The sequence below is a fragment of the Schistocerca gregaria genome, chromosome 8 (assembly GCF_023897955.1).
Source record: "Schistocerca gregaria isolate iqSchGreg1 chromosome 8, iqSchGreg1.2, whole genome shotgun sequence".
Taxonomy (NCBI): Eukaryota; Metazoa; Arthropoda; class Insecta; order Orthoptera; family Acrididae; genus Schistocerca; species Schistocerca gregaria.
Window position 1 is genome coordinate 249,695,111 of NC_064927.1, and position 26,738 is coordinate 249,721,848.

Sequence of the window (26,738 nt, forward strand, 5' to 3'; positions counted from 1 at the left end):
TCGGGCAACCTGACCCTCATGAGGGGGTGTACGTGGTCTGCAACCAGTGTACGTCACACCTAGGATGTCATGGTGCCTTGAGCGAGTGCCAGTGGACCCATGGATGACCACGTGAATGTTCCCCAGAGCATAATGGGGCCGCCGCGCGGAGTGGCCGTGCGGTTTCAGGCGACATGTCACGGATTGGGCGGCCACTCCCGCCGGAGGTTCGAGGCCTCCTTCTGGCATGGGTGTGTGTTGTTCTTAGCATAAGTTAGTTTAAGTACTGTGTAAGTCTAGGGACTGAGCAGTTTGGTTCCTAAGGAATTCACACACACACACACACACACACACACACACACACACACACACACATAATGGTGGCGCTGCCAGCTGGTCTCTGCCCCGCAGTAGAGGTGTCAAGGAGCTACTCTCCTGTAAGACGACGGATTAGCGCCCTCCCACAGGGCTTCAGCAGACCGAGCGCCAACTGCGCCACTGCGCCATCGTCCACTGTCGATAGTCACGTGCCCATTTCAGTAGTAGTTGCCGATGTAGGCTGCGGAGGCTCACCGTTAAGTCTTCGGAGACACTTGTACCCTGCCTAGCATTAAAGTGTGATGCTAGTTCCACCACAGTTAGCCGCCTGTCCTACCAGTCTGCCCAGCCTACGATGTAATGAGGGGTGGCTGCCCAACACCACGATGTCTGGACGTGGTTTCACCTTGGTCTCGAAGACACCACAGCACTCCTCAAATACCCGACAAGTCGTCCAGTTTACGAAACTGCAGCCTTTGGGCCATCACAACCTGCCCTCAGTCAAACTCAGATCGATCGCACGCCTTCCCCATTCTACACGCGGACAGTGTAATCACTGGTATTAATGCACCGTGCGTGTGCCTGACTAGCAGTAATTTCTCGCTAGGTGACGCTGCTCTCGCCAAGATGCGTTTGTATCTATAGTAGATCGGGAGTCATAACGTTCTGGCTGATCAGTGTATGTGTGTAGGATTCTACATGTTGCCTCATTGAGATTCATCTACATCCATACTCCGTAAGCCGCCTTATGGTGTGTGGTCCTTTCCGTTGCGTTCGGGATTTTTACGTTGGAAGAATAAAGTCGTATGGAGTGAATGGCTGGGAGACACCGAAAGGCAGCGTCTGCTGCCTAACTGTAAATTTTCTCCCAATCCTCCGGTCCGCAGATACCTTTCCTTCGTGAAGTATGAGAGCTATGTGTGGAAGTGTATCTATTTAGTGTATATCATTGTAATGGTGTGTGTTTAGTGTCGTGTTAAGTGCTGGAGATGGTGAGAGAAGCGAGAAGGTGAAACCGGGTCCCGGCACACAGACTACTAGACCAGAAAGGGGGCCGTCGAGCTTAGTGTCCCTGGACGGACGGCTCTCGATCAAGTGCCGCACGCCCTCACTCCATGAAACGCTGGTGATGGGTTTGGAATTCAATCTAGGGCACTGGCACCAAGACTGGTGATAAGAGACCTGTTGCGACCACCCTGATGAGCCGCTGTGGCCGAGCTATTTAGGCGCTTCAGTCCGGAACCGCGCTGCTGCTATGGTCGCAGGTTCGAATCCTGCCTCGGGCATGGATGTGTGTGATGTCCTTAGGTTAGTTAGGTTTCAGTACTAAGTCTAGGGGACTGATGACCTCAGATGTTAGGTCCCATAGTGCTTAGAGCCATTTGAACAATTTTTGAGCCACTACCCTTCCTGTTCCCTCTGCCGTACAGGCAAAAGGAAGATTCTAAACACTACGCAGCGTATCCATACGGTTACTCATCCAAGTACTGTCGACACTCGACCTTATTTCACTTCGATGATGCGACACGAAGCGAGGTAACAGCCTAATCGTGGCCATTAACCCTTGGAGGAATGATTGTCGGTGAACCGTATAAGCTGTAATTTCTCTGATTTTCTCATTATGCTCATTTTGTGAGACGTATGTGTGAAGAACTAATATGTATCCCGACTCTTCCCGGACCGTACTCTCTCGGAATTCCAATAATAAACCTCTCCTTCATGCGCAACGCCTCTCTTGTACCGTCTGCCACTCGAGTTTGTTGAACATCTACATCATAACGCTATCGCACTGAATCAACCATCCTGGGATGAAACGTGCTGCATCTTACGCATCTCATCCAGGAATCCAGTCTGGTAAGAGTCCCAAGACTGATAAATCGTACTTCTGAGTACAACCAGCCATTTCTTTCGTGGTAGATTATGTTTCCTTAAGATGCTTCCAGTGAGTAGCCCGGCATCTGCTTTTCCTGGTTTTATGTGATTAATCTACTTTCGGCCTCCCCGATTTCATGACACTCTACTTTTTACATGAAAGAAGAGAGAAACGTGGGTGAATGTAACTTAAGAACTGATACTAAAAATTTATATTGGCGTCAGTAAACTTCCGTAGCTCTTCAGCGAGCCTGGCTACCATGCGAAGGACCCGGGTTCGATTCCCGGTATTACTAAAGATTTTTCCTTGGTGGAAGGACTGGAACGAGCTGCACCCAGCCTTATGATGCCAATTGAGGAGCCACTTGAAGCAGTGGCTCCAAGGTCTAGGAAGCCGGCAACGCCCAGGAGATGCGTGTACTCGCCCCTCCCCCCTCAATACTGCATCCAAATGACGCCATTGGCAGAGGGTTACGTGGCGGTAGGTCGGTCACGATTGGCGCTTCTGGATAACAGTCCTGAGGATGTAGCCAACTGTTTAGGTTTTTCGTTGCATATCTCATTAATTACCCAGTGGGTATCGAGTCGAGAGGATGATAACAGCGAGTCAAGGGGTATTGCGTCTCCGTTTCAACATGGGAAAGTTACAGCTCTACGGTGTCACATTAGTCGAGAATACCGCAGTGCATCTCGTGTAGCTCGTTGCAATAGATATTGTCATCAACAGTATCAAGAGAATGGTTATCTTTGTAAAGAGAAATCAACAGGTCGCACTCGTTCATGACATGCAGTTTTGCATGTAGTGCACGGAAGTATACTTGCGGTGCCAGGCGAGAGTTAGCCTTTCATCATGTGTCTGAGTGGCAAGTTTGTCACCGACGTTGTGTTTCAAACCATGGAGGATTCACTTTCTATTTACATGCCCTTCATGATGTTGATAAACAACTGCTCGATCTTAAAATACTGCATTTTTGACGAAGTTTGTGACGGTCTCTGCCGTCCTTTCTCCAACAACAATGGATGAACTGGGAATCTGCCTAGTAACAGTAATGAATGTGGAACGTGATGTTGGCCTCCTGATCTTACAGGACGCGACTTTTTTTGATGAGGTTTGTGACAGACTTCTCTGTCTTTTTTCCAACATCAATACCAATGATGACACTGGACGAACTGCGAAGCTGCCTGTACATTAACTCGGCACATACTCTAATGTTTTCGGGGTTAGTTTGATTATCACCCGGTTGTTTTATGTGCGTTCGGTGGAGCGCACAGTGAACTTTTGTGAAAAGTAATTGAAAACTACGATTCAACCACAAGGATGCATGTAAAACATATACCCTTGTAAAATCGGACAGTTTTATTGAACACAAGGCCGAAAACAATGCATCACCCTCAAGCACAATTTTGTTTTATTGATAAATGAAGTGAAAGGTGGTGTATCATTGTAAAAGTATATGATAACAAATTCAGACATAAAACACACATGTCAGAGTAAAGGCGCCAAAACAGACGCATAAGTATACAGCGATCCCCTTCTGGTGACAATAGAAGCGTATATTTTCACGTACAAGCGATCATAATGGTGCCGAATGGTGTTTTTGAGTAGACTGTCCCTAGCATTTTAGACCTTTTGCTACAATTTGGCAGTGGTTCTTGTAGGCCCTGGAGGACAAGTAAGTTTCCGGTTTATCACGTACCATATGTGTTAAATGGCGAGAGATCTGGCGATCCTCTTGGCCAGGGCAGTTGTTGTACACCACGGCGAGCACATGCCGTCTCGGCAGTCGTATGTGGTCGTGCATTGTCCTGCTGAAAAAGCGCATCACTCTCATGTCGAAGAAACGTCCGAGGCACGGGGATAGTAGCCTATGCCACGAAGCGGAGACCGACAATTTTACCCTGCACAAAAAAATTCCACTCGTCCCCCCCCCCCCCCCCCCCCAACCACCAACACACAAAAACACAAACACTGAAGCCTGGCATGGGACCTGTTTGTCGTGACGTTTTTCTCTGAGAAAGTTCAATGGATAGTTATTTTTGTATTATCGGGAAAGAGAGAGAGAGAGAGAGAGAGAGAGAGAGAGAGAGAGTCACAGATATGGCAATCGAGTTGAGGTGGCAATCATTTTCGTTGGGGCAAAATCTTTTCACCAAATTTTAATCATTAACTTTCTCCTTCGAATTCCAAAATATTTTATTGACTTCCACCTGCTAGGGAGAAATGACGATAGAAATAAAATAAAGGAAATCAGAGCTCACACAGAGTTTTAATTCTCCCCATGTGCTGTTCGAGAGTGAAACGACCGAGAAACAGTCTTACGTTGTTCTATGAACCCACTAGCAAACACGTAAGTATGAGCTGGAGAGTAATTTTTTAGATGCAAATGTAGATCAGATTTCAAACCTTTTGCCCATCCTGCTCACGAGTGTCTCTCGTGGTGTTAGCGTCAAGTGAAATGGAGGAAACTAAAAAGTTGATCGGATTGGCCGAAAGGGGATCTGAACACCGCTCCTCCAGAATATGAGTGTAACGTTGCAGATATTTCGCCGTCTTGCTCAGTGGGGAATGAGCTGAGGAGAGAACAAAAGCAGCAGAGAATGAAAGCGATATATTTCAAGAAAATTGCGGAGAAGATATAATCTAGAATCATGAGCGTAAATCGTTTTCCCAGACACGGTCTCCGGGGCGAGGCAATCTCTTTAGCTGAGCGGCAGCTTCGTCTGCTATGATATCTTTACGCTAATGCAGCTGGAGATAGGCCGCAGGAACGGTGATCAGGCGTGTCAGGAAAACACAGAAACTACTTAGCGGAGCTCTCCAAATAAGGGCACGGAGCAGGGCGCCGGCCGCTGAAATGTGTTTAGGGCCCTGGGGCAAAGAGCGGTCATTTCGTAACAGGCCTGCGTTATCTCGCCCGCCGCATACCGATGCCGCTTTCACCGGCACATTCGTGATTTCCTGTTCGCACATCGCGGCGCACACTTTGCCTCGCAACACACGCGAACGCGAATGGTCGCACAGGACACGTTTGTAGCTCAACAGGCCGGTCGACGCTCTGCTGGCGTGAGTTCACTGTCTTCATCATGTCCTACAGTGGAAGTTCCTGCAATCTGCTGGCGGGACCTCGGTGCCGTCCAAAATCAGCCACGGATCAGAGCTGATGGCGGAGGGCGCCACCTTCCTTGCTAACTTCTGGCGAATGCTGCCTTTAGGAGCACACTACTTTGCTGGTGAATAGTGAATGGTAACACCAGGGTGACGCGAAAGAGAATGTAATGCCCCTCTGGAAAGCAGATTTAAATCGTGTTCCTTCGAAACCTAGTGTTCACTGAAGCGTTCTATGAAATTAACGTTCTGTTTTTTATAACGTTCAAGAAAATAGATTAAAGAAAACAATAAAAAAGGGCGTTTCTCTGGAACTGTAAAAATGAAATGACAGTTGTCTCGTCGCCATTTACCGATCAGAATAGTTTTTAGGAATCCGTAGTGGCAACTTAAACTAACAATGCCAAATCTGATTACAATCATGTCCACCCCGCGTAGATGCGGGACAAAGGCAAAAAAAAAAAAAAAAAACAGAATAATTGGGAGCATGCAACTGTTTTGTGCCCTACTCCCAACTCAACATTACGTTGAAGAGAGAACGCTCTACTCATCAAGTTGTCAAACTCAGATCATGAGCTGAATTAGACATCCTGATGACGAAATCATTGTCTCTCGAAACGCGTTATTGAGTTGTGTGCTGGACACAAAACAGCTGAACGCTACCAGTCATTACTGTTAACCAGTTCTTTGTTTTCGTTCCACCTTAAATCACCCCGAACGCATGATATGACTATTTAAATCGATTGATAACTAGCGTAATAATCAAACAAAAAGCAGTTCCATCTATTTATCACGAGACTGAACTGCCAGTCGATGTTCTGTTGGTAGCAGGAATGAGTATGATACACCGAATTGCATGTATGGTATGCATTCTGTACAGATGTCATATGTAAGTTTATTTCGTAAATTATATTAATTAAATTACTTACTTAATTTCCCTGAGGGCAACGGCCTTGCCACAGTCGATACACAGCTTCCCTTGAGATCACCGAAGTTAAGCGCTGTCGGGCGTGGTCGGCACTTGGATGGGTGACCATCCAGGCCGCCATGCGCTGTTGCCATTTTTCGGGGTGCACTCAGCCTCGTGATGCCAATTGAGGAGCTACTCGACCGAACAGTAGCGGCTTCGGTCAAGAATACCATCATAACGGGAGAGCGGTGTGGTGACCCCACGGCCCTCCTATCCGCATCCTCCACTGAGGATGACACGGCGGTCGGGTGGTCCCGGTAGGCCACTCGTGGCCTGAAGACGAAGTGAGTACTTAATTTCCCTGATGCAGGTAACAAAAGCATTCAATTCTGAGATACACCTCACATGTTCCAAGTAGTGATGTGGTTTCAGTGGAGCATGGTTTTGGAATGAGAGGAACCGGCCAGTTAACCTGAGAGGCCTTTCGTGAAGCGTGATCAGCCTACTCGATTTGCAAAACACCTACTGTGTTTCATTTTTTGTGCTGCACACGCTTTCAGCCTGTCAGGAGGCAATTTTCGATAAACCACACCCTCGTGTTCGACATCGACAACTTCCTAGGACATAATGGCGACCGATTTGGACCTAGCCCACGGTATTACTGTCATTGTAAAGAAATGTTCATACCCAGAATCTGCCTGGCAGGAAGAGAAGAGCTGGTAGCCTGCAGTTTCAACCTCCACATTAGTGATTCAGCTGTTGATTGTCAGTTCTTTAATGTCGACTGAAGGGGCATGATGGTTTCTTTTTCGCTCCTCTACGAGAGCCTCCTAGACACGAAGCACCGTGCCGTGCCTATTAATGATCGGGTACCATTCTGAATAGGACTAGCACCACAACTGGTTCCTGGAATCACATTTATCTCGCGAAGGCACTCCAGATGTCGATACGTGGCATAAATCTCGGCGCGTAATTAGATCGCCTGCCGTTAGCAGCCGGGTCCCTATTACTTTGCTGATTTGTGGCCCGCCTCTGGGACGTATCGCTAATCTCAGCATCGAGGTTTGTAAGTTGCCGGTCTACGTATCGATCATTTCCTCCTTCTGCAGCAGTTGTTTGACAACGGAAGTCGTAAACACGATTTCCAGTCCTGTATACGTGTGTCCTGCTTAGCATACTTGCAGATACTGGGAGTCTCTCTGTTTTGATAGTAGAAGATGATTACATGAGAAATGGAGACAAGATTGGAAGTACGCAGTTACAGTGTTGAGTTCGTTAAGTGTTTTTTTATATGTTATTTGGACGAATACCGCGATGTAAAAGCTGTTCGGAGAATGATACAGTGACTAAATGCACGTAAAATGGGCTGATATACATCTGAAGCGGAGTACAAGTAGGGATAGATAGATGAAGCTTAACACCCCTCAAGCGAACGTTGCGAAGCGTTATATTCAGCTTCCGTGTTTGGCATCGATAGTTTAAAAACCAAAAGCAGAATTTTAACATTGCCTTACACGTTGGACTGTATGAGTAACATCGTACGAATTAACTGCCGTCATTATTTGATATGATGAATACTTTTGGTAAAAAAAGATCATTTAATTTTTGTCTAGGTAAACCGCTCTATAGTACCGAACTTTAACAATTTCCTGGTGATTGATGTTACTACCAATAGGTAAAAGTGTAGTCATTGCTCTGATCTACGAGAACAAGTCGAAACTCTAGTTCAGTTTCACCATCCCCCGGACTGCGTAATAATTCCAAGTATAACTACTTTAAATCGAGATTATACACAGGGCTTGAGATTCCGACGGTTTGTTATATTTGCAATTTTTTTAAATAGTGAAGTTAGGTTGGAACGTAAAGATAATACGAGAGTTCAGGTGCATCAATATGAAAAACACTCAAAATGAATATTGGTTCAAATGGATCTGAGCACTATGGGACTAAACATCTGTGGTCATCAGTCCCCTAGAACTTAGAACTACTTAACCCTAACTAACCTAAGGACATCACACACACCCACGCCCGAGGAAGGATTCGAACCTGCGACTATAGCAGTGTCGCGGTTCCGGACTGAGCGCCTGAACCGCTAGACCACCGCGGCCGGCAATGAATATTCCTACTGACTTAGAAGGTAGTAATGATCTTTGGAAAATTGGAACGAAATAAGTCTTTCCGTATCTCACACTATGGTATACATTTTTCGCTAACGTGAATGTGACTGCGTATGTCCTATGTGACGCTGGTAAGCATGCCTCAAAACTGCTTAAAACTGGATTGTTCTCTGGTGGCCCACAAGAAGAGAAAAATTATTTCAACCCTATTGAAAAGCGGTATTACGTGTCATTTGACCCAAGACAGTGGTAAGAGCATGTAAATGAAAGTGCATGACAGGGAATAAGAATCCAGAACGAAACAACGGTATCAGACAAGGATTCTGGTTCAATGTCAAAGAAAATCTACATGAGCAAAGTCACCCCAATTCGCGAAGGGCTGCAAATTCGTAATTTGAATGCTACACAGACTGTGGGTCTCTACAGGCCTGACAGTTTTATTTGGTTTACTCGTATACGGCAGGTAACGATTAAAGTGAAAAAGAACGATAGAATATTATTTTGTTAAATGTATTATTAGTGAGTTTTCACATAACTCTCGCTTGTATGAGAGCAGCCATATTATGTTCACTGATTTCTAAATTTGAAAATGAAGACCTCACACTCAGCGACGTGATATGAAGCGGAACTAGCTAAATCGAAAGGTTATGATATGGAAATTTTTATGAAACTGGTTTGGGCGAACCCCGTCGTGGTCAAGCTGAGTGGGACACGCGTTCCAAGTTAGACAGGTGCACCCACTTACCCACCTCGAAAAATTATAAAACGTTTTACTTTCATCTGCACCCCATTCAGCGTGTTAAACGAGGAGGAGCTGGAGAAATTCACCGTCCAGAGTTTCTGCTTGCTACAATCCTTAGGAACGCTTGAAAATTAATTTCTCAAGTGTCAACTGTTGTGATATGATTAAGGACGTAAAGAGTTTTCATATAGTGACACACAACGCAAATTCCTCAATAAAAAACGTAGATGAGATAGTATTGAGAAGTGATATGATTAAGGACGCAAACGGTTTTCACATAGTGACACACAGCGCAAATTCCTCAACACAAACTTAGATGAGATAGTATTGAGAAGTGAAAACAAGATACCTGATAATATTTTGCTGAATCCATATGTGCTAATTTAACAAAAAATTGCTCTGAGCACTATGGGACTTAACTTCTGAGGTCATCAGTCCCCTAGAACTTAGAACTACTTAAACCTAACTAACCTAATGGCATCACACACATCCATTCCGGAGGCAGTATTCGAACCTGCGACCGTAGTGGTCGCGCGGCATCAGACTCTAGCGCCTAGAACCGCTCGGCCACTCCGGCTGGCGCTAAGTCAATAGCTAGACCCTTATTAGCTTCTAAAGGTACAGAGGTACAGACTTCCTCATCGTACAAACAATATAAATTCTCCGATGAGGCTTTACGATTGAGAAGTGAACGTGACAGCTTTTACTGACAAAGAAATGTGTAAACTTTAATGGAGACAGCTCGGTTTCTAAACATAGCTGACTCTGACCGACATCTCAGCAGTAATGCCACCACATTACTCCCGACTTTTGTTCGAACGCTATACGCAGTCTTAAATTGTACTGTGGCATACCCACCCATTGGCATCATACAAACTGCACTTTCTGCTTTCGAAAGATGAATTTCTTCATCTGCATTTCTCGCCAAGTTATATAGGGAAATCCTACTGCTGGCACCTGCAGTGATGTTATGACCATCAATCATATAAATACCGGCAAATGGAATGATCATATAAAGTTGATCGTCGGTAAAGCAGATGCCAGACTGAGATTCATTGGAAGAATCCTAAGGAAATGCAACCCGAAAACAAAGGAAGTAGGTTAACGTACACTTTCTCGCCCACTGCTTGAATATTGCTAACCAGTGTGGGATCCGTACCAGATAGGGTTCATAGAAGAGATAGAGAAGATCCAACGGAGAGCAGCGCGCTTCGTTACAGGATCATTTAATAATCGCGAAAGCGTTACGGAGATGATAGATAAACTCCAGGGGAAGACTCTGCAGCGGAGAGGCTCAGTAGGTCAGTACGGGCTTTTGTTGAAGTTTGGAGAACATACCTTCAACGAGGAGTCAAGGAGTATATTGCTCCCTCCTACGTATATCTCGCGAAGAGACCATGAGGATAAAATCAGAGATATTAGAGCTCACACAGAGGCATATCTACAATCTTTCTTTCCACGAACTGTACGAGACTAGCATAGAAGGGGGAACCGATAGAGGTACTCAAAGTACCCTCCGCAACACACCGTCAGGTGGCTTGCGGAGTATGGATGTAGATGTAGATGTAGATGTAGAAATCTAGAAAATATTTGAGAGTGGATACAGAAGGAGAAGAGTGGTAATTAACGAAGGAAGGAAACTTACAGCAAATCCTTACCAAAAGGAGACACAAAAAGCACTCCGTCTACAGGCCACGAGTGGCCTAAAGGGACCATCCGACCGCCGAGTCATCCTCAGTGGAAGATGCGGATAGGAGGGGCGTGTGGTCAGCACACCGCTCTCCCGGTCGTTATGATGGTATTCTTGACCGAAGCCACTACTATTCGGTCGAGTAGCTCCCCGGAAAATGGCAACAGTGCAAAGGAGGCACATGGGGGAACCAATTTTCGGGTATGGCAGAAAACGACAATGACTGGGGTGGATATCGCTTTTTACTCCCAGATTTTCTCTCGTTTATGTCTTCGTCTGTGAGTCACGGCTAATTGGAGAGGTAACAGGTAGGTAGGAGGTGAGGATATTGGCACTGGATGGACAGACACGGAAGCGGCGGTGAACCAGTCGGAAGAGTGCAGACTTGGAGGGTGAAGTGGATGGTGGTGTGTGCACGCGCGAGAGAGTGTTTGATTTGTTTTCCGGGCTGTGGTGACGCAGAGGCTCGCGTCGGCTGTGACGCAACGCGGTGTGGACAAGACGGTCAGTGGGCCGGCGAACGGCGGACAGCGACGAAGGTCGACGCCGCATTAGGAGCAACCGCCAACTGCCATCGGCGCTCATTACGGCAGACGGCGTCGCTACCCATTACGAGTGCATGTCGTTGCTACACTTTCTGGCAGTTACCACAACCAGCTATTAGGTGTATGTTCCGTTGGTAATCATTAGGAGTATGTCCCACTGCTAGTCGTTAGTAGCCTATACACTTGTGTGCAAAACTTCAGGACAAGCGTGGCTGTCGCAAGATGTGTCACTGCTAAGTAACACAGCTCGAAGAAACTTGGACCATACATACCCTATGTGATCAAAAGTATCCGGACACCTCCAAAAACATACGTTTTTCATATTAGGTGCATTGTGCTACCACCTACTGCCAACTACTCGATATCAGCGACCTCCGTAGTCATTAGACATCGTGAGATACTAGAATGGGGAGCTTCGCGGAACTCAAAGGTCTTCGAACGTGGTCAGGTGATTTGTTGCCACTTGTGTCATACGTCTGTAAGCGAGACTTCCACACTCCTAGACATCAGTAGGTCCACTGTTTCCGATGTGATAGTTAAGTGGATACGTGAAGGGGCACGTAAAGCACAAAAGCGTACAGGCCGATCTTGTCTGTTGACTGACAGAGACCGCCGAAAGGTGAAGAGGGTCATAATATCTAATACACAAACATATATCCAGACCGTTACACGAATTCCAACACAGAATCCACTGTAAGTACTATGACAGTTAGGTGGGAGTTTAGAAAACTTGGATTTCATGGTAAATGCCAAACGACTTGGTGTAAGGAGCGTAAACATTGAATAGTGGAATCACGGTACACAATGTGGCGGTCCGATGGTAGGGTGTAGGTATGGCGAATGCCCGGTGAACGTCAACTGCCAGCGTGTGTAGTGCCAACAGTAAAATTCTAAAATTCGGAGGCGGTGATGTTATCATGTGGTTGTGTTTTTCATGGAGGGGGCTTGCACCCTTTGTTGTTTTGTGTGCCACTATCACAGCACAGGCCTACATTGATGTTTTGAGCACCTACGTGCTTCCCACTGTTGAAGAACAATTCGGGGATGGCGATAGCATCTTTCAACACGATCGAGCACCTGTTCATTAGGCACGGCCTGTGGCGGAGTGGTTTCACAACAATAACATCCCTATAAAGGACTAGCCTGCACAGAGTCAAGATCCGAATCCTACAGAGCACCATTGGGATGTTTTGGAACGTCGACTTCGTTCCAGGCCTCACCGACCGACATCGATACCTCTCCTCAGTGCAGCAGTTCGTGAAGAACGGGCTGCCATTCCTCAAGAAACCTTCAAGCACCTGTTCCATTCGTACTCATTAGGAACACGTAAAGTCACCGGGCAAAACATTGATCACCATCTTAGAGGAATACACTGATGGATTTGGATTGGTGTACTCGAGATGACTGGGTGTTTGTGTTGTCCTCACCATTTCATCATCATTCATGTAAGTGGCGAGATTGGACTGAGCAGAGGTTGGGAATTTGTACGGGTGCTGATAACCGCGCAGTTGAGGGCCTCACAAACCAAACACCATCATCATCTATATGGTGTAGAAATGGTTCAAGGTGGACTCGTGACCCTGCACCGCTGACGTAAGTGAAGGTACTGCAGTGATGTGTACATGCCAGTCGTTTTTATGGAATCAGCGCAGACGAATCGGCGTGGAGAAATGACAGAAGTACAGGGAGGAGATATCGGTCTTGCAAGCGCCGATGACCGCACCGTCAATGAAGTTCTCGATGTGTCATCGTAGACGGTCCAACGTGTTTACAGAGGATGATGTACCACTGGCAGCAATGAAACACAGCAAAGGAACAGCGGTCTGCAAAAGATCCTAACCGACAGGGCCAGCACACTTAGTGAATGATCGTCGATTTGAAATCTGACAGAACGTGCTGCTTTCAGTAATTACAGGTGCATCTCAACCAGTTTCCTTGCGAGCACTGCGAAGAGAACTGTATGCAATGGGCATTTTGAGTCGGGTTCCTTGTGAAAGGCCGTTGCTCACAGGCACACGTAAAGCTGTAGTTTTCAACGGTACAGACAGCACAAGACACTAAGCTGACTGGAGGCATGTGCTTTAGTGCGACGAATCGCGATTTTGCCACTTTTTAAATGATGCGAGGCACCGACGGGGCATGGAGCATTTAACCTGCAGCCTATTAGTGGTGCAGTTTAGGTCAAAGCTGGTTCTGTGATGTTATGGAGGTGCTGCGCACTCATTCAGGTTACCGGGCTCGACAGCCAGTATGATTCTTTCAAGCTTCTCTGTGACCAGCTGTTGCCCATTCTCCTTTATCATCAGGGCAAGTATTTTGTGGACACTCCCATCTTCCAGGAGCGCTACAGAAACGCTCACAGAGTCGCATGCATACGTTCCTGGGTTGACGACTGGCCCGCTAAGCCATCCGATCTTCATCCCGTACAAAAGTCTGGCACTCCTTGGAGCAGCAGGTCAAACGTAGCTGTCCACATCCCCGTAATCTGATACCTCTACAGGACCTGATCCCCAATGAGTGGCTTCAGCTGGAAAAAGCGTACTTGACGAAACATAGCGACTCTCTTCCTCGCCGAATTCGAATAGTTACAAAAGCTAGATCCGCTGTTAGATAATATTGGCCAAATGTCTTCATAGGGTGACTAATTTTTTGTCTAGTGTGCTTGTCTTTGGAATCTATTAGAAGCGTGTACAGTTGGTAGCCACGGTCATGGACTGACAACTTTTGTCGCCCTTAGACTCGGTACCACAGCCAGTACTTAACAAAATTTGCATATACACATCCATATAAAATACCTGCAAGTGTCGAGCAAATGATATTCCGAGATGTTTAGTACCAAAACTGGAAAGGTGTGCACCTCTAGAGGCGTTCCATGCATCAAACAAACAATCATATGGGGCTGTCAATGCTTACAGTTTACCATTCTTGATAAAGAAAAAAAAGCTGGGTAAATTACTGAATATGAAAATGCAAGCTGCTAGCACAGCATTACGTCAGTCCTATTAGGCTATATTTATGTAGGAGTTGAAACTGTGCTGTACTCCAGACCCTTTCCTCAGATTTACAATATTTTCCCACTTCGTTTAGTTTGCGAGTTTTGACGTATGCTACATTACCGCAGGTACCTATTCGCGAGCTGTTTAATGCTGCTGTAAAATTATATACTTCAATGTTTTGGTAGATAAGCAATTTAACGATGCATCCAAAGACTCTCATCCCCCCCCCCCCCCTCCCTGCGTGAAATTTTTGTAGTGCCACCGTTTTGTGCAACACCATGCTGAGAAGCTAGAAGCTGTTATTAATATGAACGACTGTTTGTGGCCATTCAATCGCAGATTGCTCCTCTAGCGTTGGAGCGCTCATGTCTGTAGCAAAAAGAGAGATTTGTACCTCCATTGACTCATTTGTTAATGAACCATGCGTGTAAAACACTATGTTTGATGCCATTCCATACCTCGTACACTGGTAGGGATGCTTTGTCATCAGCAGCCTATTATAACTTTGACTGAGTCATCTGGCCCTGCCACTTATGTTTCAATGCTGCGCAGGCGCTCTGTAGCATGGGTACCTTCGTTACAATAGTATTGTTCGAGAGACAAGGCGGTATGTTCTACTGTATGAAAATACTCGTACCTGCATCTAATTATCAGCTCCAAAAGTCACTGTGCAGAGCCTGACGGAGGATCCTTCTTACCGGTATTGCGATCCCCGTTCTACACCTTTCGCGTATTGAGCAAGGGGAAGATAGTATGTTTCTTAGACATTACAGTCTTATCTTATTGTCATTATCACTATGGGAGATGGCAGCAGAAACTTTGCAGTCTTCTTCGAATGTAGTTTCTCTAAATTTATCCAACTGGGTTTCGCGACAACTATGTCAGCTTTCTTTCAAAGATTTCCATTTAAGATCCCCCTAACGCCCCTGTGGCACTTGCTTAAGAAAACACCGATATGTTACAATCCTAGCAGCGCGGCTTCGAATTGTTTCGGATTCTGTTATCATAACTATTTGATAAGGACCCCAAACGCTGATTTCCTTTAGAGGTCCACCACGCTTTCCAGGAAGCGTTCCTACAAATCTGTGTCTTGAATTGCCTTTCCTAATACTGATTAGACGTGATCGTTCCATTTCATATAACTTCTTAGGATTACACCAAATATGCGTCATGGCGTGTTCCATACATTTGTGACTAATCTTGTCGAATGTCAGCTCTTTATTGAGTTCATTACTTTATCTTAATCCACATGTAAAGGGAGATGTTTTTCGTTACGAGTCGAAATTTTATTCAAGTCTTTCGTGGGCACTGATAACTGAGCTGTTTTGCATCTCAAAACCACCAGTTAACATCAGCGTACACCTTGATAAATTGCTCGATATTGACTCTCTCAGCTGGTGGAAGTATACGGTCAAGCAAAGTAAACTAGCCGACTTGTTTAACAGATCTGTTATAACAGACTAACATCCAGTGGACTATCGATGGGGCACAGAAGTCCATGGGCTCCATTTTAGTCTGCACTCTTACATTACTTTCTGTAGCTCGAGCTCATTGCAAAGCGTGTTCGGAGCTTCAAATTGTTCCTTGACGTTCTGGAAACAATACTGAGATGGCAGTACGGCACTTAAGAATGCTTCTCGCTTTTTCGCAACTGCCGCGCGGGATTCGCCCAGCGGTCTAGGGCACTGCAGTTATGGACTGTACGGCTGGTCCCGGCGGAGGTTCGAGTCCTCATACGGGCATGGGTGTGTGTGTGTTTGCCCTTAGGATATTTTAGGTTAAGTAGTGTTAAGCTTAGGAACTGATGACCTTAGCAGTTAAGTTCCATAAGATTTCACACACATTTGAACATTTTTTTTTCCGCAACTGGTGTTTTTCCTCCGCGACACGTCTTCTTACGAGCTTGAGACATTTTCTTACGTTCACGACACGGAACACGAACGGCTTACAGCGTCACTCCCTTCTCTAGTCCCCGTGTGTATATTAACATAATGCGCCAGTTTATGCTTCATTTTAGAGACGCTGCTATCTTCGGACAGCTGTGTAGCAAATAATTGTCGCTAGTGACTTGTACTTTGGCGTTATTACTACGGACCGCATGTTAGCTGTTTTTTGTGAAGTAACCACTATCATTACTGAACGGAGATTTAAAATTGCAATTACGATTGCTATTGCCCCCAGGAATTGCGCATCTGCATGTTTTACATTACGTATACGAATTATCGTGCAGGATTTCAGGAGGCGCTGTGTACTTGACTATGCCTAACCGAAAACTCAATCATTTCCCTCTCTTTTTGCCTGTCGAGGAAACCATGTGTGATGGCAATACAAAGATTTTTCCAGTATAGAACACCGACTTAAGGTGTACCCACAGTTACAAATATTTGCTCTCTGCCACTTACGGCTGTGAAAAGCCAATCAATAATGACGACTACAGGTCACATCCCATTTGCGCCGTAGGTAATGGAGCCAGTATCGGGCAAGGCTGATTCTTCCCGAGCTCCAGGTACGTTCTTTTCTCACCGCTATAACAACAGTTCCTGTAAGCCAAGTACTGCGGATAACAATAAAGCCTGGGTGTTGGGGATACAGAGTCTCTAAGCGAATGACTAAAACTGAAACAGCAATACAAAAAAGGGCAACTATTATAACGACCCCGTTGACAGTCTCTGTGGTATAGGGAGTACGTAACTGATGTTGATAAGCTGTGGGCAGAACTTGTTAGAGTCTTGAAAAGAGTGACGCTTTGTAACAAAACTTCTGTGTGTTTGGTCCACGCTGTGTAAACAGTGTTTTGTTTTAAGTTCTCCCAAACTTTTCACGTGAGTGCAACCGCATTATCGGGAGCTTTTTACTATTTATTCTGAAATTAATGTTAACACTTTTTTGATAAATTGTAAAATTTCCTTTTATTTGTACAAAAAATTCTCATTGCACTTTTTATCTGGCACACTATTTTATGAAATGAAGAATTATTTTCAGATTCGCAAGTATTCCACGTAGACTTAACATGTATCATCTGCGATAGATGTAGGTGTAACACTAATGTCGTTCGAAAGTTTTTCTCACATACTTTTGTTATAAAAATCTTTATACTAGCCGTGCTAGCTGTATTACATGAAACATTACTGTTACTTTCTTTGTGTCTTCTGTATGTATCGTTTGTGCTATGTAAATTGGTTTCTCCTAACTGATGAAATGAAACAGAAAAGAGGAGAAACTCTCTAAAGTAAAATGTATCCATTTTTCTTTGATGGGTAAACTGCATATTCGAGAAGTACGTAGAACAAACTGTTTTGAGATAGACAACAAGAGAAATTAGATGAATATGCAAATGTAATAATACCAACGAACGCCTATTTTAGAATAATACTGAATTTTGGGAGACGCCAGACAGGTAACGAAAAACATTTTATATTTAAATGAAACAACTGTAAGTAGGCACAGCTACTCAAGGTTACTTTGTTTCGTAATTTAGTTTAAGTTATACTCAGCTGTACGTTATTATTCGCCATCTGACTTTTTCCCATTTTCAGCGGCGATATCTTGAGTTTCGTGGAATGTCATCGGCTGCATTGTAGATGTGGTATGTTGTAGTGATATTTCTGTAAGTTCCGTGAGGGGCTGGGATATCTCTTGCAGAGGCCATGGTCCATTTCGTACCTCTTTTTGAGCAATCCCATCTTGTGATCTGTCTCCAATTATCTCGACATCGACGGGACACGAAACACTAACCGCCTTTTCTTTCGACAATTCTTTAGTTTTGCTCTATCACGCGTTAACAGAAATAATGAAACTACTGCATTTTACATAGCGCAGTGCAATACTTAGCGGGTTCAAGTGCGGCATAAAAAAATACATGAACTATGTTCGTCTTATTATGTTTCAACGAAGGAAAATGTACGTGAGAGCACAACAGCGAAATAAAGCATGAAAATCTACCTTGAATAAAAATGAATTTCAGCTAAGATATGAAAGAGAAACCCACTGAAGACGGTACAAAAGTGCTGAAAAGTGTTTCAGTGAAGAAATCAAGGGAAATTTCCTGAGGTAATTGTGTGCTGAACTGAGACACGATAGTGTACCCTTGGCCATCGCGGTCAACGGTGTGCCTGAGCTATCCAAGCCACTTCGATCCCGCTGCTATCTCTCTGCCAGTTTCCCAACATCACAGAAGCTGCCTTGCTCGCATTGCTGGAGTGTCTCTCCTGGGAACAGGGGTATCGTAGGACGTTGCTTACCCATAGCCTAAGGGGCCGTTTCCAGAAAGAATCTGTCACCCAGCAGCGGAATGTGCGCTGTAATGAAAGCAGGGTACCAAGCAGGCACCGGTCCACGTTCTAGTCCTGTCAGCCTGTCTGGCACAGTTTTAACGGCCAGAAAATTTTGCAACGAAGGAATTCACTCTAGAAGAAGAATCTGCAGTCTGAAAAACAAAAACAGGAGGATTCAATTCATACTAATTCTTGAAGTTTCCCCTGATAATCCTTCAGCTGATTTCCTTGAAGGTAAATTTGGACCACTGTAGTATTCGTTTCTGCCTTTTCGCTCCTGCATCTACGTATGAAGGGTGTCCCAGGAGCCATGATCAGTATTCAGAGATATGGCAGGAACGCAGAAAATTTCTTATGGATACATGCCCTGTTACACATATAATGTACATTTGTTTTTGGGCTAGTGGTGTGCAAGCATGTGTCTTACGTACCCAACGTCCTTGATGTTGTGTTCTAGCCCAACATACCTCGTTGCTTTCGATCGCTTTTTTGCCGATGTCTGTCTGCTATAGCAACAGAAGTGGATCCAATGCTGATCCCTGTAGGACTCCCTTTGTGATTTATCCCCAACCAGTAATTTTTTTTGTATTTAGAACGTTGTTTGAATTATTGCACACAGCTTTCTGAATTCTGTTTGTTAAGCATGATTCAGCCAACTGTTTGTAAAGCCACCAGTTCCATAGAAAACAATCTACATTAAATATGTTATATCCCAGATATCATTCGAAATAGGGCATATATCCGTGCAAAATATGTTGCTTAAAACGAGTGGTTCTGTCATGTCCATGAATATATTGACCATTCCACCTGCGACACACAGTACTTGTTGCAAGTCTGTGCACAGTGCATGATTGAGGGAACATACTACCAATATTATAGATTTTCTGTCCTGCTTTATTCGCGCATTGAGCTAGAGAAAAACCGTCAGCGCGCCTCTGTAGATACCCTAATTTCTCTCATGATACTTACGCGAGACATACGAATGTCGTGCGTTCTTCTCGAAATACAGGCCTCCTAACTCTCCCCAAAAGTGTTTGGCGAGAACTTTGCCGTCTTTCTTTTAGGTAATTGCATTTTAAGTTCTATGAACATATCTGTTAAATTTTTATATGGTTTATACCGACCTGTCACGATCTTAGCAACGCGTATTTGAAGTCATTCACTGTATGTTGCACCCCTACTTCAGAAGAGCTCCAAACGCTGAAACAATGCTTTAGAACCGGTGGCAACAGCGTCTTGTATACAATTTAATTTTCAGATGTACTGATTTATTTCCAGAATTTTTGCAGCAAATTAGTCTTCCGTTCAACGTCGCTAATACTGAGTTTACGTGATCGCACCATTTTGTAGGCTGTCTTCAAGGAAGGGGGGGGGGGGGGTTGCATTGAACAATAAACAGTATTGATTGTGCTTTACTAGGCACGATATGCTGTTGCCTTCTTATGACGCTTAAGTTATAGGACTTATTTTATTTGAAATCGCACAGATATTTTGTTTATTGGTCGCACTTTACTATTTCTGATTACCCTTTTCGGCACTCAGTCGTCCTGAGGTAAAAATACTTGACGTAATATATTTGTAATCGTCATTATACAACTCATAGAGTATACAAAAAATAACATTCGCTATACTGAACCTACTTTCCTGGTTATGGCAGAACATCAACCGGCATCTAGTGGGAGATGGATTCACGATGTTTGGATACGTGGTCTGGCAGTTAACCACTATGCCATCGAGCCACACCGCTGATTTGCTCCTAATACTTGTCTGCGATTTGACGCCATTCACTACTAATGTTGTACTATTCGGACTGTTTCCCCCGCACATGGGAAAGAGCGGGCAGCTTCCTGTTACGCGTGGAAGTGCCCCCTAGGCGGCAGATGGGAACCAGTCCCGGCGGCGGATTTGGGTCAGCGCGGCGGCCTTGCGCTGCGGCCGCGTGGTTCGCACGTGGGGCCGCTGGACGGCGGGGCCGGTGCTACTCACCGTGAGAAGAGCGGCCTTCATCTTGCTGGGCGGCGGTCACTGAACACACTGGCCGCTGCCCGGCCCCGCCCCGCTTTATAGAGCCGCCACTGCCCCACTATCCGCCGGCTTTCAAATTCCAACCCCCCGGTACGCGCCGCCAGTCGCCAGTGGACCACATCTCCCCTCCAGGGGCCGCATTACGTCACGGCGCACCTCACCACACCCCACTGCGGCCCGTGTCGCGAGCCACCTTGAGGCTGGCCAGTAACGTACTGCACCTTGTCATTACAACAGCTCGTTCTGCCGCGTCTGCGTCTAATCCCCGTCCTAATGGCACTGCTCGAGTCGTTTCAACTCACGTAGACCCTGGAGCTGCACTAATTCCCCGTCAGGTTGTCAGAGCCTGCAGTACCGCACGTAGGCACAAGTTAATCCAGACCCAAAACCGAATACAAAGCCACATACACAAACCTAATACCAGAAGATTACAAAATAAATTTTTTACACGTGGCAATAACTAGCGTAAAACAGACCCGGAACATCAATGTATACAGAAAGCCAATAAAGGCAGAAACTGTCATTTCAAAGCCTCCCACAAATCCCAGTTCACGTATGCAAGCTGCATTTGGAGCTTTCTCAAAAAGAGCACAGAAATTACCACTTAGCACTGCTGACAACTGTAATTCCGTCAGAGACAGCAGAGGGTTTGGAGGAGCAGTTGAACGGTATGAGTAATTTCTTTAAAGGAGGATATAAGTTGAATACCAACAAAAGCAAAACAAGGATGCTGAGGGAATTGGGTTCAAATGGCTCTGAGCACTATGGGACTCAACATCTGAGGTCATCAGTCTCCTAGAACTTAGAACTACTTAAACCTAACTAACTTAAGGACATCACACACATCCGTGCCCGAGGCAGGATTCGAACCTGCGACGGTAGCGGTCCTGCGGTTACAGACCGAAGCCCCTAGAACCGCTTGGCCACACCAGCTGGCAGGGAATTAAGTTAGGAAACGAGACAACTAAAGTAGTAGATTAGTTTTGTTAGTCGGGCAGCAAAATAACTAATGATGGCCGAAGTAGAGACGGTATAAAACGTACACTGACAGTGGGAAGAAAAGGCTTTCTGAAGAAAATAATTTGTTAACATCGAATATAGATTTAAGTGTTCATCTGTTCAGATAAATGTTTGTATGGAGTGTAACCATGTACGGAACTGAAACATGGATGATCAATAACTTAGGGAAAAACAGAATAGAACATTTTAAAATATGGTGTTACAGATGAATGTTGAAAATTAGATGGGTAGATCACATAACTAAAGAAGAGGCACTGAACTGAATTGTTTGGACAAGAAATATGAGTCGAAACCTGACTAGAAGAAAGTATCGTTTCATAGGACGCATTCTGAGACATCAAGGGATCACGAATTCAATATTAGAGGGAAGGGCGCATATGTGGAGTGTGGGTGGGGGTGGCGGGTGGAGGGGGTAAATTGTAGAAGGAAATAAAGAGATGAATACAGTAAGCAGATTCAGGAGGATTTAAGTTGCAACAGTTATTCGGAGATACACCACAACAACAACAACAACAACAACTGCCGACTATCAGACGAAAATGAATGCAGTCGAGTACATTCCACATTACAATAGCTATCATCAACATGAAACAGATACAGTTACGCTACATATAACGAGAAGCAAAAGCTAACAAAGTGACCCAGCCACCGCTGACAACAACAAAACATACAAAGACCTAGGTGCGTAACTATACCGAGTTTAGGAGACAAAATAGGTAAGCAGATATAAGGATCAATTTTGCCAACACAAACAATTTAAGAAACCGGCGCCTGACGTCTCGTAACCAGTTGAGATTCTGAACAAATCAGATGTTTATTAACTAACATGTGATCATTGCAACAAATTATAACATTCATCTAACATGCAGAAATTTTAGAACCCGTTAAGAACCCGTCGACTGTTTCAGACTCGATAAAACTAATAAGTTATTTAGCGAGAAACATATAGGCGACACAGTGTTGTAATACTCAACGATCTTAACATACTGCATACACTAACGGAAAAAATAGCAACACCATACAAAAATTAATGGAGAGTAGCGAAATTTCTGAAATACATTTGTCTATGAAACATATTTAAGTGATTAACGTTGCAAGATCATAGGTTAATGTAAGTGCGAGATAAATCATTGCAAATATGAAATGCTGGTACTTTAATAACAGATATAACCGCCAGAATGTTGAATTCAAGCATAAAAACGGGCATGCATTATGTTGTGCAGACGCCAGACGTCAGCTTCTTGGGTGGAGTTCCATGCCTGTTGCATTTGCTCTGTCAACACCAGGGACGGAAATTTTGGAAATTTGTGGTAAGGTATTATGGGGCCAAACTGCTGAGGTCGTCGGTCCCTAAGCTTATACACTACTTAATCTAACTTTACACACACCCATGCCCGAGGGAGCACTCGAACCTCCGACGGGGGAAGCCGCGCGGACCGTAACAAGGCGCCTGAGACCCCACGGCTACCCCGCGCAGCTACCAGGGACGGTTGCGGATGACGCTGGAGTTGTCGGCCGATGATGTCGCATATATGCTCGGTTGTGGTGGTCGAGCAGGCCAAGGCAGGTTGTCCGCAATCTGTAGACCATGTTGGGTTACAGCAGAGGTTGTGCGCGAGCGTTATCCTGTTGGAAAACACCCCCTGGACTGCTGTTCATGAATGACAGCACAACAGGTCGAATCACCAGAATGAGGTACAGATTTGCAGTCAGGGTGTGTAGCTTACCAGAGTGCTCCTGCTGCCATACTACATCGCATCCCTAGACCAGAACCCTAGGTTTTGGTCCAGTGTGTCTAGCACGCAGTCAGTTTGGCTGCAGGCCCCCAATGGGTTTCTTCCAACCAACACACGACCGTCAGTGGCACTGAGGCAGAATCTGATCGGAAAGCACAACAGACCTCCACCCTGGCCTGGAATGAGCTCTCTCTTGACATCGCTGAAGACGCAAATGGCGGTGGTCTGGGGTCAGTGGAATACACTCTACAGGGCGTCTCGCTCGGAGCTATCCTTGAAGTAAGCAATTTGTAACAGCTCGTTGCCAGTGTTGTGAAGACTGCTGCTCAGCTTTATGCTGCAGATGCAATACGAGGCGCCAGAGCCATAGACTAACATGACGGTCATCCCTCCCACTAGTGCCACGTGTACATCCGACACCGGTCTTATTTTACATTCCTGTGGCCACTGCTGTCAGTAATTATACACAGTTGCTACATTCATACCAAGTATTCCTGCATAACGCAGAAGGAACATCCTGCTTCTCGTAGCCCTATTACATGACCTCATTAAAACTCAGTGAGGTGTTGTAATGACATCTTTGTTGCCTTAAAGGCAATCCTGACTAAAAGCATCCAACTTCAAATGTGTCTAATACTCACGACCGTTAGATAGCGTATTTGAAGCAAATCTGATTTGCATTCTCATAGTGGGGCTACTAGCCCTCCTTCTCGATGTTGCGATTTTTTTTCCGTTAGTGTACTTTGGAAAACAGCTATGAAATGGACATCTTGGGGGTTCCAGTGGTTCAAATGGCTCTGAGCGCTATGGGACTTAACATCTGAGGTCATCAGTCCCTCTAGAACTTAGAACCACTTAAACCTAACTAACCCAAGGATATCATACACATCCATGCACAAGGCAGGATTCGAACCTGCGACCGAAGCGATCGCGCGGTTCCAGACTGAAGCGCCTAGAACCGCTCGGCCACAGCGGCCGACCATATTGCAGGAAATGGAAATATTCATCCGTAATCAAAGCTGGAAAAGCGAGATTCTTAACCAAATTACGCAGTTTAAGGTCATACATTTCTTCACCAATTTCCATTTAAAACTGTAACAATAGAAAACACGTAAAAATTGAGAACATATATGTGTTTCTGCAACATGTTTAATTCTTTAAAGTAATTTTCATACTGTCGTTTTTAACAGTAAAGTGTCACAGTCTTTCATACTGGAATATATTTCGCCAACTAACATCAGAGATACTACAGCAATGTGTGCAGAAAGAAACTGCAAGTGAATGAAACGCCTGGATGAGGATTGCCTGATTTTGTGAAATAAAAAAAGAACGTACTGACGACTCATTATTTGTTTATAACAATATTTTAAAAACTAAAATACATTCATAGAGCACATAAAAAATACATAGCCCTTCCGTACATTTGATGGAGTCTACAAAACAGCAATAGTTCCGAAGTATGCATCAAAAGAACAGAAAAGTACATATTTATGATTTTCAAGGTCTAGTCAATCAGATTCAAACTGCCAGAGATTGGAAATACCGCGTCAGTTGTAAATTTCTTTTATTATTCATACTGGTTTCGGGCTCTCATAAGCCCATCCTCAGGTGTCGCACTGGAAATAGCAAGAGGCGGGAGATAATTTTCACACACCGCAACACATATAAAAAACAAAAAGATTCATAAAAAGAGTTTAAAAAACTTTTAAAAAGCTTTCGAAACAGCCGGTCGGGCTAGGTGCTGTGAAACCTACGTCAATGCGAAAATGACACCAGACACTACCACGGACGACTGGGTAGGAAAATATACAAATAACACCAAGACACTCACACTGTGCTGTGGCCCCCGAGCGCCGCGAGCGGAGTGCTGCCTACGAGCGCAGAACAGGAAGTAGCAGATGCGAACGAGGGTGCAAATTGGTAAACCAGAGTGGCAAAAGTGGTGCCGTCTATTGACGGAGAGAAGAACGCGGGGGCACTACTCCGGTCTTTCACAATTTGAATCAGTGGTTTACATTTAAAATGAAGAAAAACTAAAAAAATACACAAAAACTGCACGAAATAAATTAAAAGTGCATTATGCATAGTAAAGGAGCGTATTGAACAGGTCGGTACAGAATTGTGCTAAAACTTAATGGAAGCTGTGATATAAGATTATTATGTAAATCGTAAAGCGCAATGAAATATTTCTTTTACATGAGTGGCAAACAAGTTTTGAATTTAGTGGGGATATATAAGTGGCAACGTGGAATAACGCGCCACAGTCATCAGTTAAAAAAAAAAAAAAAAAAAAAAAAAAAAAAAAAAAAAACATGTGCCACTCCTATTTACAAGCTCTCGTTACTGATCAACAGGGAAAGTAGCGAAATCTTCACTCTATGGTGCCAGAAAATAATATGCCAATTAATAGCTGGCAGCAATAGCACTAAAAGGACACATTAAAAATGGACTCAATTTAAAACCTGATGACCACCAGTCGACAACAAATCGAGGCTTACACGAGATAAGATCAGAGACGCATTTTACATAATGAAAGACAGGTATTTTTTTTTAAATTAGTGAGGGCAGAGATAACGCCATAGTATTATAATGCTGCATAGTCATAGAATAAAATGAGAAACATGCAAACGTTTACTAAGAGAGGTCAATTTTACAGCTATGTAAAATGAACTAGATGGATCTTGCGGACCTCACTATAGGAAACAGGCATATGCCACACATTCATAAACCTATTGAACGCCGCAAAAATAGTGCTATTGCTGCTAGCTATTAATTGGCTTATTATCTTCTGACAGCATAGACAGTAAGGTTTCGCTGCTTTCCCTGTCGATTAGTAACGAGAGCTTGTAAATAGGAGTGGCACATGTGTATGTTTTTTTGACTGATGACTCTAGCTCGTTGTTCCACTTATATATCCCCACTAAATTCAAAACTTGTTTGCCACTCATGTAAAAGAAATATTTCATTGCGCTTTACGATTTACATAATAATCTTATATCACAGCTTCCATTCAGTTTTACCAAAGTTCTCTACCGACATGTTCAATACGGTCCTTTACTACGCATAATGCACTTTTAACTTATTTCGTGTATTTTTTATGTAATTTTTTTGGGTTTTCTTCATTTTAAATGGAAACCACTGATTCAAATTGCGAAAGGCTGGAATAGTGGCCCCGCGCTCTTCTCACCGTCAATAGATGGCAGCACTTTTGCCACTCTAGTTTACCAATTTGCCTCCTCGTTCGCATCCGGTGCTCCGTGTTCTGCGCTCGTAGGCAGCACACCGCGCCTAGCACACGTCCATCGTGGCGCTCGGGGGCCACAGCACAGGGTAAGTGTTCAGCTATTATTTGTATATTTCCTTACCCAGGCAGTCGTCCGTGGTACTGTCTGGTGTCACTTTCGCATT

General features: G+C 44.6%; 1 protein-coding gene across 1 annotated transcript in view; it reads right to left on the bottom strand.

The window, feature by feature from the left end:
- Positions 1–20,585, bottom strand: part of LOC126284671 (fibroin heavy chain-like) — an 87,467-nt gene extending 66,882 nt beyond the window's left edge. The window contains exon 1 of the mRNA XM_049983778.1: positions 20,536–20,585. Coding sequence (XP_049839735.1) covers positions 20,536–20,556 — 21 coding nt within the window. The 5' untranslated portion in view covers positions 20,557–20,585. The remainder of the gene's footprint in view (positions 1–20,535) is intronic.
- Between the last annotated feature and the right edge of the window lie 6,153 nt (positions 20,586–26,738).